The sequence below is a fragment of the Podarcis tiliguerta genome (assembly GCF_965153285.1).
Source record: "Podarcis tiliguerta genome assembly, chromosome: 6".
Taxonomy (NCBI): domain Eukaryota; kingdom Metazoa; phylum Chordata; class Lepidosauria; order Squamata; family Lacertidae; genus Podarcis; species Podarcis tiliguerta.
The window spans coordinates 7,351,626-7,374,018 of NC_139539.1; the positions used below are offsets into that span (position 1 = coordinate 7,351,626).

Below are 22,393 nucleotides of genomic sequence, written 5' to 3' on the forward strand. Positions count from 1 at the left end.
AAAAACAAAATACATAATAAAATAAAAGCAAAACAAGCCAATAGCCTACCTCCCATGGACAATCTTAGAAGGTCATAGAATGAAATTAATTGGTAGCCAATGGAGTCGGGCCTGGATCTGTGTAATATGCTCTTGTCCCGGTGAGCAACCTCAAAAACATCCACTTTTTCTTTAAAGCAAACTTGGGATCTGGGGGGTAGGATCAGTGCCAGAACAGCACTGAAGGGGAGGGGAGATTGTCGCATCTGGCAAGCAGAACTTCATGCACGATGGAGCCATCAACAGAGCATGACGCTGTATTCCACCCCATGTGCTTATATGCATGTACTTTGTTCCGCTGGCGTGTGGGCATGCGCATTCCAGCCATCTAGGAAAGAGCGTTGTCAGAGGGCACCAGGAAGTGTTAAACCACCCCAAGGGGGTTTTCTTTTTGCTTATTTCAGAGCGATTTCGCCTCCTCATTACGCCTTATTGCTTCTGTCTCTTTGGCTCGGCGTGACACACATTTTGTGTCAGGTTTTCACTTCTCATATGACAAGAGGAAGGACGGACTTAATATTAGGACGACAAGCTGGCACTGCCAAAGGATCCCTCTTAGTCATCGCATCCCATGTCAACAAATCCCATTAGCTAGCTAGCTCCTTAGCTGCCGCCTTGCACGGATATTCTAAGTTTTAGTGACAGATGTGGCAAGGCGCAGAAAGATCCATGCAGTAAACCCCATTGGTCTGGGCTGCAGGCCTCTGCATTTTTGCTCAGAGGTATATCCTGTTCCTTCACAGAGCTGGTGGGGAGAACGGAGGGGGGGGGAGAGAGAGACAAAGGACTTTCTGTATCCCTTTGGCCTGGCTTTCCCTTGCAATTCCTCATAGGTTTCCTTCCAGCTTGTTAATGAAATTAATGATCTACTACTTCACAGGGTTGCTGGGGACAAGCCCACGAGACAATTCCTCTAGAAGACTTTGCGGACTATGTGCTCAAGGGAAAGGGCAAGTAATCAAAGCTGCCCATTCTGTGTAGATTGTGTAGAGAAGGCTGGATAGCTCCATGGTAGGAAGTGTTTGATTTGCATGCAGAAGGTCCCTGGCATCTCCAGGGAGTCTGGGAGAAACTCCTACCTGAAACCCCAATTCCTATATAGCATGCACATTGTATGGGACACAGGTGCACTGCGGTCTAAACCACTGAGCCTCTTAGGCTTGTTGATCAGAAGGTCGGCGGTTCAAATCCCCGTGACGGAGTGAGCTCCCATTGCTCTGTCCTGCCAACTTAGCAATTCGAAAGCACACCAGTACAAGTAGATAAGTAGGCACCACTGCGGCAGGAAGTTAAACAATGTTTCCGTGCGCTCTGGTTTCCATCACAGTGTCTCGTTGCGCCAGAAGCGGTTTAGTCATGCTGGCCACATGACCTGGAAAGCTGTCTGTGGTCAAACGCCAGGTCTCCTGGCCTAAAAGCGAGATGAGTACCACAATGCCATAGTCACCTTTGACTGGACTTAACCATCCAGGGGTCCTTTACCTTTACTAGAAGTCACCCTTGTAAACTGGATGTATTTTCAGGATAGCCATAAGGAACTGCTTGCTCACAAAACACAAGAGTTAATGTATGTAATTCTTTGCCACGTGGTGTTGTAGTGGTTGCTGAGCGAGCACAGATGCTTTTAAAAAGAAATTAGACTTAACCATCCAGAGGTCCTTGACTTTACTTTTTACTTATACACATTGTGCATTGAAAACACGTTGGAAGGCCATTTCCCCACCCCAAGAATCCTGGGATCTGTAGCTTGTTAATGGTGCTGTGAACCGTAGTTCTATGAGGGGTAAACTACAGTATTAGTGTGTACGCAGCCTGTGCTACTTTTGCAAAATGGCCAGAGAGAACAAAACCTATGGAACTGCAGGCTCGGATTGTTTTCGTTTTAGTCTCCTCTTCTAAATGAAATGCAGGAAAAGCAGGAGTATATTGACGCCCGCACGCGCCTTCCACAGCTGACGGTGCCACGGTCTCCATCCCTGTCTTTTGCCACTTAAACTCGGGTGCTTTTCATAGCCAAGTTTTAAAAAGTCAAGTGTGAATTGGCCCTCTGGTACATTTATGCGCATCGGGGTGGGGGAGGAATGATGGGCTGTTGCTTCGCTCGCCTTGTTATTTCATCCCAATTTGACTCTCATACCACCTTCTGTCTTCAATAAAAGGCAAAGATGCAAAGCGTGTCCCTTAATCTCCAAAACAGCAGCTCACCGCTGAGAAAATGATATAGATGCAACTTCCAGCTTCATACACTTTCTTTTCCATTTATATGCAAATGCCGACCTTTCACCCAGGCTGTCTCAAAGAAGTATTTCCTTAAAAATGCAAATGGCATGTTTCAGGCAGTTGCTCCGGCTGAGGCTTTCTTATGGTATTATTACTATTATTATTTCTCGCAACCTTGCCGGCGCTGGGGGAAAAACCCAGCAACTGCTGAACTGCACCCTGGTAGTCTTTTACTTCCGCATCCTAGATTCAAGGCTGCCCAATGAGGAGCAGAGGGGGCTATAGAGTAGATGCAGAGACACAGTGAATTTGGGAATCGGGTAACCCTTAACAGTTGCACAGACTGGTGAAAACCCAGCATGGAAGAGGGAAGTCAGCCATCAAGGTGAGCTCCCATTGCTCAGTCCCTGCTCCTGCCCACCTACCAGTTCGAAAGCACGTCGAAGTGCAAGTAGATAAATAGGTACCACTCTGGCGGGAAGGTAAATGGCGTTTCCGTGCGCTGCTCTGGCTCGCCAGAAGCAGCTTAGTCATGCTGGCCACATGACCCAGAAGCTGTGCGCCGGCTCCCTCGGCCAATAAAGCAAGATGAGCGCCGCAGCCACAGAGTTGGTAACTACTGGACCTAATGGTCAGGGGTCCCTTTACCTTTACCTCAGGTTACATATGCTTCAGGTTACATACACTTCAGGTTACAGACTCCGCTAACCCAGAAATAGTACCTCGGGTTAAGAACTTTGCTTCAGGGTGAGAACAGAAATCATGCTCCAATGGTGCGGCGGCAGCAGGAGGCCCCATTAGCTAAAGTGGTGCTTCAGGTTAAGAACAGTTTCAGGTTAAGAAAAGACCTCCGGAACGAATTAAGTACTGAACCCGAGGTACCACTGTAGTTCTTTATTTAAATGAATTTATGTTTTTATTATATTGTCTGTCGTTCCCCATCAGCAACAACGGTGCCTGTGAAGAGCATTTTCATTCATATTCGTGTGTGTGTGTATCTTCACAGCGGAAGATATAGGGCAAATCCCAGTGCCTGAGCTAACTTTTGCTGGAAGAGAGTCTGACGGCATCCGCCCATGAGTCCTCAAACAATTCAGATGCAATTTTTTCTCATCCTCTAACAAAAATATGTACCTTGTCCCTAAGATCAGCTTCCATACTTAAGAACTAGGAAGCAGTCAAGGTAACGTTTAAAAAGGGATCCTTGCAATTATGGGCCAGTTAGCTTAATGTCTGCCCTGGAATGACTGGTGGAAATGGATAAAATAACCAAACATATAGAAGAACAAGCCTTGCTGAAGCAGAGCCAGCGTGGCTTCTGCAATGGCAAGTCCTGTTTCATAGGTAAAGGTAAAGGTACCCCTGCCCGTACGGGCCAGTCTTGCCAGACTCTAGGGTTGTGTGCCCATCTCACTCAAGAGGCCAGGAGCCAGCGCTGTCCGCAGACACTTCCGGGTCACGTGGCCAGCATGACAAGCTGCATCTGGCGAGCCAGCGCAGCACACAGAACGCCGTTTACCTTCCCGCTGGTAAGCGGTCCCTATTTATCTACTTGCACCTGGAGGTGCTTTCGAACTGCTGGGTTGGCAGGAGCAGGGACCAAGCAATGGGAGCTCACCCCATCGCGGGGATTCGAACCGCCGACCTTCTGATCGGCAAGTCCTCAGCTCTGTGGTTTAACCCACAGCGCCACCCGCATCCCTACTACAAGAGTGGGGAGGGAGTTATAGCTGAGAGGCATGCTGGAAGATTGGGGAAGTGTGAGAGCTAGCAGATAAGGAGGTTCCAATTCACACATTAGTCTGGATGGTGTGGCTCAGCTCAGCCCCTTTAGAATTTGTAGCCAGCAAATTGCTCAAACACCCCTAGTTGAGCACCCTCCCCCCTTCCTTTTTAAATGTCAGCCAACTGGAATAAACTTGTTGCCTCCTAGAAAAATAATCCAAATGAACATGTTTGCAGTAGGATTCTACCAAAGGCGAGTCTGTAGCCTTGCAGAACCCAGTGGGAAGTAGCAGCGGATGTTAAAAGAGCAGTGGAGAGCAATGAAATGGGCTCCCCCCACACACCCCACCCTGGCTGTGCCCTGGTGGAAGACCTTGCGCTTGTCTTTCTAGCCACCCTCCCTCTCCTTTGCCCCGTGCCAGCAGATTTGAACCAGATTACGCTCAGCTGTCAGCGGAAAACACCTCGGAGGCATGTTTCTGCTGAGCTGGGAACATCCGTTCTACAGCGAAACCGGCACAAGTTCTGACCCTCCTGAATCAGCAGCTTCTTCCCCCACCAACCCACACACTCCCCCCTTCTTTTGATTAGGAATGAGAAGCAGATTTCAGAAAACACTTGCCCTGCGTTGTCAAAGGGGTGATTAGACTGCTGGAAAAACCATACAAGGAGGGGAACGGTCTCTTGCGGGTTTTGCACCTATAGCCGGAGCTGCATTTATTTCCTATTTTAAAAAATAAAGGCAAACCGTCCCTGTATAAATTATGCATACACACAGTTTGTATATTTATTCTGGTTTTTCCTAGGCATGGAAGGGCACTGAACTCACTCACTCCTGTCACTGGGAATCAGATTCAGACAGTGCTCTCTGGCAGTGGCCCACACACATTGAAGCATATCTTCAGAGGCATAAGAGCTAGAAATCTGTGAAAGAAAGAAAGAAAGAAAGAAAGAAAGAAAGAAAGAAGCTGAGAACACAGTAGCACACTTTGCAGTTCTCTTGCATCCTTGTGGAACTGCAATGGACAGACTATTGCCTGGTACCTCTGGTAACTGACTGAGACCTCCACGTATAGAGCGGTATATACCATATTGGCCTGAATATAAACTGCACTTGAACATAAGCAGCACCTTTAAAATTCAAGGAGGGGGGAGAGACAATACCCGAATAAAGCCGCTCCCTTAAAATTCCTCAGGCACTCACACCTGTTCCGTTTTACTGTATGTCTGTTTCAGCAGCACTATCGTATAAGCCAATTTTTGTAAGGTCGTGATTTTAAGCCACGTTTTAACTTTTCACTATCGGAATTTGGGGGGCAGGGTGGTGAGGCTTATATTCAGGCCAATACGGTAAATGCAATAAATAATAATAATGGCCAGGTGCGACACTAACCACAATAAATATTCATAAAATGCACTGCTTTTGCTGTTCAACCTTGTATACCTCAGGTCTTTTGACCTGGTCATGACTTCCTCCCACTGAAATCTCCAGTCTCCTTTCACCTTACCTGGCAGTGGAGGGGAAAAATCACACCCATAGAAACCTTTTCTGGCACAAGGGGAAAGGGGTAATTCGTCCCTATGCACGAAACACAGAGGATCACGGGGTGCATTCCTACTGTTTACTTTGTACAAGCTATGGGACTCTTACATCATACATTTAAAACACTCTTAAAGGTAAAGGGACCCCTGACCGTTAGGTCCATTCGTGGACGACTCTGGGATTGTGGCATTTATCTCACTTTACTGGCCGAGGGAGCCAGCGTACAGCTTCCAGGTCATGAGGCCAGCATGACTAAGCCACTTCTGGCAAACCAGAGCAGCGCATGGAAATGCTATTTTCCTTCCCACCGGAGCGGTACCTATTTATCTACTTGCATTTTTGGCGCGCTTTCAAACTGCTAGGTTGGCAGGAGCAGGGACCGAGCAACGGAAGCTCACCCTGTTGCGGGGATTCGAACCGCCAACCTTCTGATCAGCAAGCCCTAGGCTCAGTGGTTTAACCCACAGTGCCACCCGCGTCCTTTGCACTCTTATACCACTTTAATAGCCATGGAGAAACCTGGGAACTGTACTTTGCTGAGCACGCTGTAGCTCTGTGAGGTCAGCACCCTTTTTTTAAAAAAAATACTACAGTTCCCAGCATCACCCATGACTGTTAAAAGTGGTATAGGAGTGTGTTAAATGTATGTGCTCCGGGGAGTTTTTCCAGAATGGTCGGTTTCAGGACCTTGGATAGCTCTAAACAGAACCCCCCCTTTGGCTTAAAAGTTTAACATTCAGTCTGGAGGCAAATTCAGACCAAAAGCACTTATCCATGCAGCACATTGTCAGCCTATGGAACTCCCTGTCACAGGAGGCAGCGTTGGCACCGATTCTGATGGCTTTAAAAGAGGATCGGGCTAATTCACGGAGGAGGAGAGGTTTATTAAACCCGGTGAGACTTACTTTTAAGTCGATATGCATGGGCCTTGCATTGTCAGACACTGCACTGCACAATTTCTTGAAGATTCAACTGGGAGACGCATTTTAGTCTCATGTGAATAGTACTATGGTGGATAATACAATGATGTTGATGATGATGTGATATTGTTACCCTTTGATGCATATATAATTGACATCTTTTTCCACATATTTCATAGGGTATCTTTTCCGCCTGCGTGTGGGCTTTCCCCCCCTGTAGTTGAAAGCTGCCGCGCTTAATTGCCCTTTGTTTGTTTAATCTTTTTCTCCTCTCCTTCGGAAAAAAGCCCCGCATCTATAGTTTCTTCCATCCCATGTGAATATTATTTACTTAAGCAAAGCAGTGAACGATGCCTGGAAAATTCAGCTCTTGAAGCGTGCATTTAATTTAAACCCTAACACAGAATGTTAAACTGTGTATTGCACCACTAATGGCTAATCATTAAAACCTATTAATTGAGGTTTAACAGCTGTGTAATAGAGATACACGGCGCTCACTCCCTCAGTAAATATGATGTAATATCTGACTGGGATAAAAATGATGCCAAGCGGGGGGTGGGGGGGCAGATTCATTGCTGAAAACTAACGGCATAGCTCTCCTAATGGGGGCCCCATTTCTAACAGCATAGCTCTCCTAATGGGGGCCCCATTTTCCTGCTTTTCCCATTTTCTCCGTTCTTTTAAACAAATTGTATTTTAAAATTTGAATATCGCTTCTGAAAAACAATAATAACGGCCCATCACCATCTCACCGGACTTCCAGCCTGCTCCGTGACACAATCTGAAATTTCTCATCCTTACCTTCAAATCTCTCAATGGACCTGCTGCTGCTGCTCACCTTTCCAACCTGTAGCTCAGTCCTGGAGAACACGTTTTGCATGCAAAAAGGTTCCTGGAGGACAAGGAGATCAGCAGTGCTGTGTCGAAACTGGGCCTCCCAGTTTCTCGCAGGTTTTGTTCCACTACCAAATAAGCCTGCATAGGAAGATCGGAAGCTGCCTGGTTTGGAATCAGACTCATTGGTCTGTCTGAGTCAGTATTGCCCACACAGGCTGGCAGCAGCTCTCCACGGTTTCAGGCAGGAATCTCTCCCAGCCCTCCCTGAAGATGCGGGGCATTGAATACGGGACATTCTGCATGCAAAATAGCTGCTCAGCCTCTGAGCTATGGTCCTTCCATTGTCCTTCCATTTTTCAGCCCTGCTCTCACTTCAGTATTTCTTTGGAATCTTTGTGGGTGCAAGGTTTGGTGCTTCCCTTAGCCCTGTAAGCTCGGCAGGGTACGCATGTCTTTCTTTCCAACAAACATTTCCCCAGCACTCTGTAGCTTTTTCCTGGCTGCCTGTGTTTCCTGATCTCCTTCCCATGGGCAGAGTTCACTCGCAGTGTCTTACCCTGGGCTTGCACTGAAGTGTGGACACCCAGGAAGGCTGCAGAGTGCAGGCCACTGGGAACGAGGTTTCCACCATGAAAGAAAAGGCGCTCACAAGCCACCCTCTGCCACCTCAAAGTCAGGCAAGCCCTACACCCCACCCCATGAGAATTTCACCCAAATTCTATCTCTCCCTTGTTAATTTTCAAATGAGATTTCTGTTCTCATTAACCAATGGAGAATGAACTAAAATTCTGGATGTCTGCAAAGAGAGAAGAGGAGACTGTTCAATAAGGTTCAACTGCAGTGCAGAACTCCACTCAAAGGAGTTCAGACACGCAGAATCAACACACAAGGTTTTCAACATTAGGGGGTGCCTTACACACAGAAGCTTTCTTTCAATGGGCTCAGTTCACACATTCTCCAGGAATTACTGAGTGCACCAAGATGATTGACAAATCCCTGTCCGTCAGCTGGTGAGCAACCAAGTGATGGCTTCCCTGCAGTTATCCCAGAACTTTTGCATGTCCTCCCCAACATGTGCTTTCCAGTGGATGCAATTAGCTGCCAGCGAGAGAGAAATCAAGCATGTGTGAATCAAACCATTGTGTGAATGAAATATCAAGTGGTGTGTGTGTGTGTTTATCAGCCCTGGGCTTTTAGGCGGAAGCCTTGGGACTTTCTGTACTCTGTAGCCTTGACTTAATAGGGAAACTGAATTTTGCCATTCCATGTTCTCAAGGTAGCTACATCCTTCCCTGTTGAGAACAGTCCTCTGCCTGGCAGTGAAGGGCAGTTGCCTTCCTTTGCCTGTGACCTCTTTGTCAACATTTAATATGTCTTGCTATAAATATGCACATTGGGAGGACAAATTAATACCTTGAAGGTTGCTGCTGGTGGGTTTTTTTTTTTTCTAAGTTGCCACGATCAGGGCAAAGCAAGTTACAGGGATGTCCCTGTGAATCATGCTGCCCCTAAGCCCTCTTCACAGCTTAGGGTCCCTTTTTTATTGTGCGTTTGTCATGATTTGTGAAAATGATGGTATCAGGGCTGTTATATGCGATTCCAGACTGCTTGTACCTGTAAAACCTTCAGGGAAAGACCCATTGCTTCCTTTGCACAGCTCTGGCATCTGCAGGTAGAGCTGGTGTTGTCCCCCACCTGGAATGCTGGAGAGCCACTCCCAGTCAGATTAGATCAGGGGTCAGCAACGTAAGGCCCATGTGCCACAAGCGACCCATGGGGGTCATTTAACTGCCCCCCCCGAACCGAGCTGCCTGCTCAGCGAGTCCCCACACGCTGCGCTAAACCGGCCCAGCGCGGCGCAAGGACTCAATTCTGCGGTGTCAAAAATTGTGTCTGCATGTGCACAGACACCAGAGATCATGTCTGTGCAGACACAGATGCCGGAAATCACACCTGCGCAGGCGCAGGCACTGGAAATCGCTGGTGCGCTTGGGCGCGCACACAATCTAGCCCACAGAGGGATCTCCGCTGGGGTGAACTGGCCCAGGTGAGGTAAACCTTGCCAACCTCTGGATTAGATAATACTGAGCTATATGGATCAATTTTCTCACTTGGTATAGCGTCCTATGCGACCCTGGTCCTATGTCCTCATGCTACCCTGTCCCTACCTGCACCCCACCCATGTGAACTCTGATGAACCTCCACTGACTATCATAAGGGGTGATATGATAGCCATGTTCAAATATATAAAAGGATGTCACATAGAGGAGGGAGAAAGGTTGTTTTCTGCTGCTCCAGAGAAGCGGACACGGAGCAATGGATCCAAACTACAAGAAAGAAGATTCCACCTAAACATTAGGAAGAACTTCCTGACAGTAAGAGCTGTTCGCCAGTGGAATTTGCTGCCAAGGAGTGTGGTGGAGTCTCCTTCTTTGGAGGTCTTTAAGCAGAGGCTTGACAACCATATGTCAGGAGTGCTCTGATGGTGTTTCCTGCTTGGCAGGGGGTTGGACTCGATGGCCCTTGTGGTCTCTTCCAACTCTATGATTCTATGACTCTATGATTCTATGACTATCCTCCGAACTAAGCCTCCCAGAGGAAGCATCAGTAAAGTGGTGCCAGAGGCCTCCCTAAGCTGCCTTCGTTGCTGACGCCGTCTCTTTCTCTTAAATCCTTAGAAAATGAGTTCCGAGGCAAACTGCTGAGTCAAAGGTGGACCCGTGGAGAAAAGATCAGCAGTTGCGAGACAGCCAAAGGCCTCCACAGCAGGCACATCAAGGTGAGGTCCGCCTTAGAGGGAAGCATCAGTAAACTCACAAAGCTAAGATACTAACACCCTGGTCTTGCTGTGCATTAATTAATAGGAACACCAGCAGACATGGGGGCAGGGTTTTTCCCAGAAATAAGACATTCATTGAAGCATTTGCTTGTTGAATTTGTATCCCATTCTTCCACCAAATGGTGCTCAAAGAAGTGAAATGTGATTTTAAAAAATACAATAAAATGCAATGATGCAGGAATAAGATGGGTCTGCCAGTGACTATGAAACAGGAGAGGGGGAGCTTCGAGGTTCCAGAGACATCTCGCTGGTTGTTTTCAAAATATGATGCTGGACTAGGAGGACTTGGTCTGATTCTGCAGGCAATTGGTAATGCTCACATGCAATAAACACTGCATTGTCACTCTTTCTTGAACTTTTCAACAGTCCAGAGAAGAAATTGCAATCCCCAGTGCATTGACCTGGGACCAAGTCCCACCACAGCTGTCAACGTTTCACTTTTTTAAAGGGAAATTCCCTTATTCCGAATAGGATTCCTTGCAAGAAAAGGGAAAAGTTGACAGCTATGAGTTCCACTGAACTCCAAAGGGCTGGTCTCTGAATTACTGTGTGCATTATTGCACTGTCAATAAGGCTCCTCCTCAACCCAGACTAAACTTGCCTCACTTTGATAGTGGTGTCCATTCTTCCTCTGCTTACCTGCCCCGTGAACTGAATAGCCCTTACCAGGGGTTGTTGTGTTTTTTTTTTGGGGGGGGGGGGGGGTTGCATGAATTCACACACACACACACACATATATATATATATGTGTATATATATATATATATATATATATATATATATGCAGGTTTTGGTGTCCTCGGGTGTCTTCCCGTGTAAAAGTTGGGGTGTCTAGGCGACGTTTCGACGAGGTCTCACTCGTCATCTTCAGGCTGGTGCTTTCGGCTTCTTGTTACTGGAACAGAGCAGGATCTCAGTGTTTGAGTTCCTATAAATACTGTTGAGGAGGTGTGGTGTATAGCCTCCAATGTTCTGGGCAGAGAGGAAGTTCCCAGGCTAGTGTGCCTTTTCTTCTTTTGTTCCTTAATTACTTGAGGGATATCTTGAGTGATTTCTTGAGTGATTTCCTGAATCCCACTTAGGTGGGTCATTAGGTGTGGATTAGTTGCTAAAGCCTTCGTGTCTTGAACTCTTGAACTTTGTGAAGAGTTTTTCTGAGAAGATGGCTGTACTGCACTTGGTTGTGCTCTGGCTTGGCTTCGTGTATAGGGGCGAGCTGTGGTTTTGTGGCCTGTGCCAGCCAGATCTGTGTAGGGATTGCAGGGGGGTGCAGCAATCCCTACACAGATCTGGCTGGCACAGGCCACAAAACCACAGCTCGCCCCTATACACGAAGCCAAGCCAGAGCACAACCAAGTGCAGTACAGCCATCTTCTCAGAAAAACTCTTCACAAAGTTCAAGAGTTCAAGACACGAAGGCTTTAGCAACTAATCCACACCTAATGACCCACCTAAGTGGGATTCAGGAAATCACTCAAGAAATCACTCAAGATATCCCTCAAGTAATTAAGGAACAAAAGAAGAAAAGGCACACTAGCCTGGGAACTTCCTCTCTGCCCAGAACATTGGAGGCTATACACCACACCTCCTCAACAGTATTTATAGGAACTCAAACACTGAGATCCTGCTCTGTTCCAGTAACAAGAAGCCGAAAGCACCAGCCTGAAGATGACGAGTGAGACCTCGTCGAAACGTCGCCTAGACACCCCAACTTTTACACGGGAAGACACCCGAGGACACCAAAACCTGCATTCCTGTACCCGTGAAAATCTACGAAAGCAAATATATATATATATATATATATATATATTGATTTAAAGGAAAGCGGCACGATGAAAAGATTGCACAACTACAACTGTTATTTAGTTTTGATTCTCAAAGGAGAAATAAAATTAAAGGACCCTGTATCTCCCTCCCCAACCTCCCGGGGAACAAAAAGCAGAGGGATCAATATTTTGAGCAGGAAGAGAAGGTGTTCAATAGCACCTCCCCTTTTACCATTCCTCCACTCCCAGTTGCAGCCTCTGAGGGCTCCCCTACACTTATGATTGTGCTATGCCTAGAAGCCACAGGTCCAAGCAGTCTTCCACTTGACCCATACTTTCTGGGCATGGGTCCAAGTGGTTTTCCCCTTGCCCCACTTCTTTCCCAGGGAAAACCCACTCTTTAGCAACAGATCGGAACAAGTGGCAATCCAGGGAAACTCCAAACTGCCTGCTTGCTCTGAATGAGCAGTAGAGAGTGCTAAAAAGGGGAAAGCAGTGGTGGATAATCCTTAAGGCTGGTTATTGAGAGAGAGAGAGAGAGAGAGAGAGAGAGAGAGAGAGAGGAGACTGAGGCTGCTTCCAGGCAACCTATTTATTTCACATTGGTCCTGATTTGCTTGCACAAAGTTTGCCTGGAAGGTAATATGATGCCCATTCTATATTGAGCATCCATTCCGATTGCTTTGCTGGAAGGTTATACAATATTGCATCTAGCAATTGTGATCCCACAGTTTCCAGTGCATTTCCCTGTCACTTTCCTTCCTGCAAACAGTCAGGGGGCTTTTCTTTTCTTTTTGGAATCGGGTCTGCCGTGCAAGGATCTCGAATCTGCTTTAATTGTGCAGCCTAAATTTGCTGATATGCAGTTGAATCCCACCAGCAAAAGAAAGTAAGTGGTCTGACTCTGGCTCTCCCCACCACGGTGTTTCATCTAGCTTGGCCCTAACATTGCTTGAGGCCCTGCATTTACGCTTGGCTCGGGGAGACTGTTTGCAAACTCCCTAAGGCCATAACCAAAGGTAATTTGCTTCCAAAATAGGTTTATTCACCAGTAAAACGAGAGATAATAAATATCAGCAAGACAAACCCGCGAGCTAAGGAACTAACATAAAAGGTCTAAGATACAGACTTCTCAGAAAGAGACTCCTGACAGGCCAGGTGAAAGGCGAAGTCTTTTGGAAGAGCTAAATGAATTCCTCCATTCATTCCTTCATTCATTAGCAAAGCAACCCTAATTAGAAGTCTTGGTGAAAAGAAAGCAAGTTTTAAAAAGAGAGTGGGTGTTGTTGTGTTAACACAGGAGGGTATTTAAGGAAAGCGACCCAGCTGCAACTTTTTGAAAAGAAGGAAAGGGGAAAGGCGGAACTGTCAAAAGTTCAGGCTAAAGTCTCTTGCCAGAAGATTAGGAGGCTTTTATGAAGGGATACTTCCGGTCTTATCTTGGAACTCCTGAAACACGGAGCCCTGTGTCCCCCTGGTAACAAGGCATCATCTTGTGGTAGTTAAAACAGGCTCAGTGTAAGGCAGCTGAGCCAGCCTGTATCTAAAGACCTGCTGCCAGTTACAGAGGAGAAACCAAACAGGGTGGTTGTTCAGCCTGCCAGAATCCAAACCCTGAAAGGTCTCCTGTTACTTTAAGAGCTGCTGAGGAAGGCCACGCATGGACAGGTGTGGCTTTTGCTCCTCACAGGGCTGCTGAAGCCTTATTTACCTAGGGATCCATTAGCCACGCCATCCCCTGGACCTCGGAGGGAACAAAAGTACCAGGAAAGCAGAATCTTCTTTGGAGAAAAAGAGTTTATTGAGATCTGAGCACAGAGTCAAGGTCTGTACTCAGAGACAGCCTGCTGGTTAGTTCCTAGAAATACACTGGCTGTAAAGCAAGACACTTCAGCAGACTTTCTTATACCCCCAGACTTCCCCAATCGGCTAGCAAACATTGCTTGCTTAACACATTTTATTGCTTGCTAAACATTCCTGTCTTTCTGCTAAGCCAAGCACTCCCTTCGTATCTCTTCTTATTCTTGCATTACTTAAAGCAGAAGCAAAGCAGGAAACATCTTGCTAGTGGTTTTTAGTTGACAGCAGTTTTTGGCTAGGCAGGAAACGACCTTCTGACCTGTAACTAGCATCAGCAGTTTCAGATAGCTGGTTAGACAGGAAACGGCCTCCTGACCTGTCTGATTTAGACTTTGCAAATAACTGCATTTTTGGGTTTGAGCTTGTGTAACCATCCTAGCAGAGTGCCGGAATTTACTATGTGTAGATAATATTTGAGAGCAACAGAATAAAATATTGAGAGAAACCTTTCCCATCTCCCTTTACTCCGTCCTCTTCTTTTGAACAATCTATTACTTAGATTCGTTCTGGGGTAGGGGTCTATATTCTCTCATTACAGCAATCACGCGAGGTCCCATCATGCGAGACATCATCTTTTTCATCATATGTTGCAGGCATTGCATTAAGCAGGGTATACAGAAGCAGAAAAGCAATAGAAGCATTATTGGGCCTATTCTCCCCACAAATACGATACCGTTCATGCCAACAGAAATACGAGAGCATCCATATGACAAGGGCGGTACATATCACTCCTACCCACCAAACCCAATATCTCCATGGTTCCTCCCACCAATATTCAGGGGGTGTGCTCATTGTTGAAGAGCCCACTGATATTTGTGCCCGACTACCTGTTGAGCCTCAAGGATGAGAGCCCACCGGTGAGCTGATGCTCCCACTATGTGGGTCAATTTTTCTATTAGCCCTGTTGGGTGGATTGAACTCTCGTGCTGCCTCCCTAGTGACCAGAGCATATGGAAGCTGAAATCCTGGGGTGGCAATTCTTACTGGCACTTGTTTAGTAATTTCAATGCACACCTGGCTCAGGCTCCCATCTATCACCTGGGTTAAGAGTAGGACCTGGTCTATCAAATGAGGTTGGTACAGTGCTCTACCTTCCAGATAACAGTTGACTACCCTCCCACAACAGCAAGAGCGGTCCAGAACTAGATAGATTTCGATCGTCTCTACAGCTTCCCGTAAGAGCACTGTCCACGCATGCTGGTCAGTGGTGTGGGAGAGGAGCCACAACGGGGCAGTGGGGTGTCTCAATACGGTAATCTCATCAAACCCCAGTTTCCAATAGCCAAGGAGCACGCCATCTCTTACCACCGGCAAGACGAACCAGTCGTAGCAGAGGCCAGCAGGCCAATAGGGTTGGTATGGTTCGGTAGGGTCAGGGCAATAAGACATAGAGCAAGTCAATAAAGAAAATAAGAGAGAAAAGAGAAAGTCTTTGTAACTGTCCTTGTGATGATTAGTCGCAGGATCTCGTTGCCCGTGGCCTAACGCTTTTTCCTGGTAGCGTCAGACACAAGGTGATGATCAACTTCAGAGGGTCAGCGGGATTTCTTTTGCAAGTCCAGACACCCTTCTTCAGATGCGTGTGATGTACCCAGGGGATCACCTCGACTACTTTCACTGCAGTTAGGGATGAGGGGGTCGCCAGACGCTGTCACTCAGAGGGACTGGTGAACCGGCTCAGCGAGACTGCCACGGGACTGCAGGTGTACGCTTGAGGGAATACCTGGAAAGAAAGCAAACACACACAACAAACACAGGGATTGCACTTGTTCTTGGGTGATGTGATCTCCCATCTGCCCAAACCGGCGGGGATGCCTCGGACGAAAGGGGTTGGCCTGCCATATAGAAGTTCAAAGGGTGATAGTTCTCAGTCTCTTGGTTGGCGCACAGGGCACATTTTGGGATATAGCAGCAGTTAGTTATAGCAGCAGTTAGTTGAGGTAGAATATTCTCCCAAGGTGCGCCTTAGCAGCTGGGCCTCCCAAATGGGTGGACTCGTGGTAATTCTTTACAATTGTGCTGGCCAGATGTTGGGGCACAAAAACACGGCTGTCCGGTCCTTCCTGGAGCGTTGCTCCTTCTTGGCTGGTCCACTGCTGTTCATCAAGGGTGTAACGTGGTTCCACATCGTCTGGAGTGAGTTCTGGCACCAATATCAAAAGTCCCGGTGGTGCCTCTAAATTGGCTGGAGAACAAATGTCTACGTTGGGGGCGCTGCCTGCGGGCGCCCCTCCCATCCAATTCTTCACCGTGCGTAGAGATATCAGCAAGGCGGTCGTCACTGGAGGGGATCTTCAGGATGCTGAGACACAGTCCAATCTGAAGCAGCTTTCTTATGTGGTGGACCCAAGGGGTGGTGCCAGCGACCTTCACAGCTGTGGGTGTGGAGAGCAGATGGGCCCTTCCAGCACGGCGGCAGTGGTGCCTGGGACCAGTCTCATCCACACCTCGTCACCTGGCTCAAACTGGTCATGCAAGAAGTTCGGGCCTGGGTTGAGAGAGAAAATCTCGAGAGAGAGACTGTACATAATTGTTCAATTCCACATCTTGAGCAGGGATAGGTGAAAGCATGCACACATAAGGAACCGGTCTCCCAAACATCACTTCAAAAGGGTGACAAGTGAATACGTTTCAATGGGAGGCTACAGACTCTAAGCAAAGCCAAGGGCAACATGGACACCCAATTAGACCCTGTTTCTTGGGTCAATGGTTTTTTTCAAAGTCCTGTTCATCCTTTCCTCTTTTCCAGAACTTTGGGGCCTATATGCGGTACCCACCATCTTCCTTCTTCACTGGCAACAGTGGGGTGTTTCACTGTGATTGGCATTGTTTCAAGATTCCATGTTGAAGCAATCGCTTCAAATGCACCCACACTCCTTCAGCTGCCTGTCGTGGGATGGGGTATTGGTTTTTATCTTTCGCCCATAGTCCAGGGTCAACATCATGAGGCAGGCTAACAGGGAGGATTCCCTCCTCTTCTTTTGCCATCATCAAGCACCAATGGTCTCTCAGGGGCATTTCTAAAGAAAACTCTCCTGCTGGTCCAGTTGTCATCATTACTTCCCCCATTGGTTGGAAGGAAATCTGGGCTTGTAATTTTGTTAACAAGTCTTGGCCCAATAAAGGAATGGGACACTCTGGTATATACAAAAAATTGTGCTGGACTACTTGGCCACCTAGGCAGCAGGTAACAGACTGCAAAAAACGGGGCCTTTTGTGATTTACCTGTGGCCCCAATTATATTAACCACTTGGTTTGTGGGTTTTGTTACAGGCACAGGTAAGACTGAGTGGGCAGCTCCCTTGTTCACCTTCTCCTACCTGTAATAAGGTAGCTAGGTTAAGGGCTGTGGTAACCTGAAACTTCAGGCGTGAATGTAATAACAGCATCTGGCACTTCCTCATTTTCGCTTGTGATAGGAAATAGGTGCCTTTCATGTCAAGTAAGGCTGGGACTGCATGTGGAGTCACACAGGTGGTGTCCTGTCCAAACGTGAATTTTATCTGCCTTCGTGAGTAGGGTGGCCACTGCCACAATCGCTTTCATACAGGGGGGGGGCAATCTCTGTTCTGTTGGGGTTAGCTTCTCTGACAAGTATGCGACGGGTTGCTGCCAATTTTTCAGTTTCTGGCATAAGACTCCCTTGGCTACCCCCTGGTCTTCATCTATGAACAGCGTAAAAGGCTTCTTGGGGTTTGGATGCCAAGCACTGGGGCTTGTTGTCACTTTGAGATCCTGAAAAGCCTGCTGCTGTTCCCTGCCCCATATAAAAGGATCCTTCTCTATTCCCTAGTTGACTCATGCAGGGGCCAAGCAATGCTTCTGTAATTAGTAGTGAGTCCAGGAGATATTGTTCATCATCATAAGTGGGATTATAGGTTTAAAAAAAATCCCTTCAAACAATTTTACGATCTTTGCTGGATTCTCCTCAAAAGAGGGGTTCTGATTTCTCCAATTACAAACATCTGCACTTGAAAAGGGTATATGCTGGACCGTGTAGGTCTGTGGTGCCTTCGCTTGTTCAGCTGGGACAGGGGCTGGTGGATCATAAACCCTCTGAAGGGGCATTTCTCCAGTTGCCTGATCCTTCCTGGTTTTCTCATACTATCTGTGAGACATAACTCTCTTCGCCGCCTGTCCCCACTTACGTTGCCATCTCTTCCTCTTTTCAGGGGTGCAGCATTCTGCTGCCTCAACTAACAAGGGGCTTACATCCAACTTCTTCCTCAAATGGCTTTACAAACTCCTTTAGTCTCTTTTTCTGTCTTTCTGTCCACATTTTCTTTCCTTGATTCATATCATCTAGTGTCTTCCTAAACTCTTCGTTATCTTCCTCATCTTCCTCTTCTTCCGTCTCACTATCCTCCTTCGCAGGTCCTCCTCCCCCCTACACCAGCACCTCCCTGTGCTTCTTGATCTTGGCCTGGGGGGGGGGGGGGTTTGGAGGGGCTGTTGGTGGAGTGTAAGGTGGTGGCTTAATCACTCCCCCTCCTCATCTTCTGGGTCTTCTAACACCAGAGGCTTCACTGTACAAATCCTGTTCTGTGTGTTGCTGTCACAGCAAGACTTTAGCCATGGTAGATTCTTTTCTTTACATTGGTCTTCCAGGTAGAGATATAGGGGATCTGGTCTGGGTGGACATTTAATATATTTTGCCACAGGGGGTTGATTTGCCACAGGGGGTTGATTAATTGCAAATCAAAGCCACGCAGTTCTCTGGGTTGGCAAGTCCACCTCACATAAAGTTTTGAGTCTCTGTTTTTTCAATGTGAATCATCACTCTTCGTGGCTGTTTTCCAGTTATTAAAAAAACATTCCAGAGGAATACATTGGCTTGCTCCAGACCCTATTTTTTTTTTTTTTTTTTTTTTTTTTTTTTTTTTTTTCTTCAGATACTCCGCACCTGACTGGGCTGTAAATTCTTTCACAGTTCACACGATACAGATTGTGGTCTGCACGAGGTCGCCCTGGCAGAAAACGCACAACCCTGCAATCGCTCGGCCAAGGGGAGCGCTAGGCCCCGACCCACACTTGACAACAATTCAGTCACTGGAGTATCTGACACACAACATGTCAACAAAACACTCAATTCCCTCTGCCCCATTCCCTTTCCCAAACCTTTACCAATTCCTTTCCTGGTGGCATTCTTACTGCCGGGCACTCTACTGCCAACTACCAGGTGAGGCTGATCAGGCCTCTGGCCCTTTCCCTCGGGCCCCTAGCCCTTTCCCTCGGGCTTACCTTTCTCCGCTGCGGACCTGTCCCCTCGGCGCCGTTCTGTCCTCTTGTTCTCCCTCAACTAGATGTCTCCGCTCCAGGACGGTGTGGCAATCTCCCCCTACAAACTGGCAGGGTGTGCACCGGAAATGCGAACGCCGATTGGAGCTGTTCACCTTGGTTGAGCCTGGCCCTCCGGTCCGTATTTGGGGAGGGGGCTGATCCCGGACGAGCCCCCAAAGAAATGAAGCCTTATTTACCTAGGGATCCATTAGCCACGCCATCCCCTGGACCTCGGAGGGAACAAAAGTACCAGGAAAGCAGAATCTTCTTTGGAGAAAAAGAGTTTATTGAGATCTGAGCACAGAGTCAAGGTCTGTACTCAGAGACAGCCTGCTGGTTAGTTCCTAGAAATACACTGGCTGTAAAGCAAGACACTTCAGCAGACTTTCTTATACCCCCAGACTTCCCCAATCGGCTAGCAAACATTGCTTGCTTAACACATTTTATTGCTTGCTAAACATTCCTGTCTTTCTGCTAAGCCAAGCACTCCCTTCGTATCTCTTCTTATTCTTGCATTACTTAAAGCAGAAGCAAAGCAGGAAACATCTTGCTAGTGGTTTTTAGTTGACAGCAGTTTTTGGCTAGGCAGGAAACGACCTTCTGACCTGTAACTAGCATCAGCAGTTTCAGATAGCTGGTTAGACAGGAAACGGCCTCCTGACCTGTCTGATTTAGACTTTGCAAATAACTGCATTTTTGGGTTTGAGCTTGTGTAACCATCCTAGCAGAGTGCCGGAATTTACTATGTGTAGATAATATTTGAGAGCAACAGAATAAAATATTGAGAGAAACCTTTCCCATCTCCCTTTACTGCATTGACAGGGGAAGTTGCACCTGGTGGGGTTTTCCCCCTCTCTTCTGTGCAGCTCTTAAAGGTACAGAGGCTTCTGGGGGCCTAGTTTCCGTAGAGCTCTCATTGGGACATTAAGGTTGGTTTATCAACCTAAATGGTGATGATGATGTCTAGTCACCAATAGTGGGCCCAATGGCGAAGAAGACATGTGCTGTAGAGGGAGTGAGGGGCAGATGGGGCTCGTCAACCTGGGAAGCCAGCCTATCTAGGAGAATAATAATAATAATAATAATAATAATAATAATAATAATAATTTATTATTTATACCCCGCCCATCTGGCTGGGTTTCCCCAGCCACTCTGGGCAGCTCCCAACAGAATATTAAAATACAATAACCTATTAAACATTAAAAGCTTCCCTAAACAGGGCTGCCTTCAGATGTCTCCTAAAAGTCTGGTAGCTGTTTTTCTCTTTGACGTCTGATGGGAGGGCGTTCCACAGGGCGGGTGCCACTACCGAGAAGGCCCTCAGCCTGGTTCCCTGTAACTTGGCTTCTCACAGTGAGGGAACAGCCAGAAGGCCCTCGGTGCTGGACCTCAGTGTCCGGGCAGAACGATGGGGGGTGGAGACGCTCCTTCAGGTATACTGGACTGAAGTAAAACTCTGGTCCTAAACCTCCACTGGCTTATGGGACATCTTTGGGAGAAGAAAAGACCAAGGAGTAAACCTTACACAAATCTGGAGGGTAGTAGCCTTGCAACCTCCTTCTGGCAACTCCAGTAGCCAGGTTGGTACCCAATGTCTTGCTCTGCTTTCCTTTGTATTTTTATTAAGTTTTCTTTTTCATTCATTACATACATCTCATATCCATAACATTTACTACGCATTCCTCCCTCCCTCCCCTCCTAGGCCTCCCCCAACTTCCGCTTCCGGTTTGTTTCTCCTTTCAGCCAACTTGCTACCTCCTAAAAGAAAAAGTACTAATAACATATTTATACAATAACATCTAACCTAAAAACATAAAGATGAAAATAAGTACACCGTATTATTTCTCTATCTTCTACACATTTTCTAATACTAATGATGTGAATGTTTATTTAAATCCTGCCATCAAGTCTATAGACTTTCTTTGTTTCTGCAAATATAATATAAACGGTTCCCATTCTTTTTCAAAGTCACTGTTGTCTTTTTCTCGTAGTCTCTCTGTCATTTTTGCCAGTTCTGCATAGTTCATCAACTTCTCTTCCCGTTGTTGTTTAGTTGGTGTTTCTCCAGTCTTCCAGTTTTGTGCAATCAACATTCTCGCGGCTGTAGTGGCCTACATAAATAAAGTCCTCTTTTCTTTCGGTATATCTTGGCCTAAGATACCTAGTAGAATGGCTTCTGCTTTCCTTTGGACCACATCAGAGAGGCGGGAGGGGGGTCTTGTCATCTGGACAGCCCAGGACCTCCTTGCACACTGCCCAGACTTGCACCCCAGGGTGCTGTTAACACGCCGTTGCCTCTCGAGACAGACAGATGCCAATTAAAAAAACAAGGCTAGTCCCTGAATCATCCTGCCAAGTGACGAGAGTTTTGCCACACATGTTCCGCCTCCACTATTGGAGGTAATATGTGTTTGAATGCAAGTTTCCAGGAATCACAACTGGGGAGAGGGCTGCTGTTGCATTCAGGTCCTCTTTGCAGGCTACTCGTGAGCATCTGGTTGTTCACTGTAGAACAGGATGCCACTGGCTTGATCCAGCAGGGCTTCTCTTATATTCTTTTGTGCATAAAACTTCAGATTTTGTTGTTGTTTAGTCGTTTAGGCGTGTCCGACTCTTCGTGACCCCATGGACCAGAGCATGCCAGGCACTCCTGTCTTCCACTGCCTCCCACAGTTCTGTCAAACTCATGCTGGTAGCTTCAAGAACACTTTCCCAACCATCTCGTCCTCTGTCGTTCCCTTCTCCTTGTGCCCTCCGTCTTTCCGAACATCAGGGTCTTTTCCAGGGAGTCTTCTCTTCTCATGAGGTGGCCAAAGTATTGGAGCCTCAGTTTCAGGATCTGTCCTTCCAGTGAGCACTCAGGGCTGGTTTCCTTCAGAATGGATAGGTTTGATCTTCTTGCAGTCCATGGGACTCTCAAGAATCTTCTCTAGCACCATAATTCAAAAGCATAAATTATTTGGTGATCAGCCTTCTTTATGGTCTACATCACTGCTGGGAAAACCATAGCTTTAACTATACGGACCTTTGGCAGCAAGGTGATGTCTCTGCTTTTTAAGATGCTGTCTAGGTTTGTCATTGCTTTTCTCCCAGAGATCATTCTATCATTTTTGAGATTGCATCCCAGTACAGCTTTCCCCGCTCTTTTGTTGACTATGAGAGCCACTCCATTTCTTTTATGGGATTCTTGCACACAGTAGTAGATTTGATGGTCATCCGAACTGAATTTGCCCATTCCCATCCATTTTAGTTCACTGATGCCCAGGATGTCAATATTTATTCTTGCCATCTCATTTTTGACCACATCCAGCTTACCAAGGTTCAAGGTTCTTACATTCCAGGTTCCTATGCAATATTTTTCTTT

The 22,393-nt window shown here is 47.0% G+C and overlaps 1 protein-coding gene across 6 annotated transcripts in view; it reads left to right on the top strand.

Moving 5' to 3' along the window:
• The window catches only part of MYT1 (myelin transcription factor 1), a 171,376-nt gene that overhangs the window by 54,452 nt on the left and 94,531 nt on the right, over positions 1 to 22,393 (top strand). For all 6 annotated transcript variants that reach the window (XM_083447275.1, XM_083447274.1, XM_083447276.1 and 3 more), the window contains exon 2: positions 9,963 to 10,063. In XM_083447275.1, coding sequence (XP_083303401.1) covers positions 9,963 to 10,063 — 101 coding nt within the window. The remainder of the gene's footprint in view (positions 1 to 9,962; positions 10,064 to 22,393) is intronic.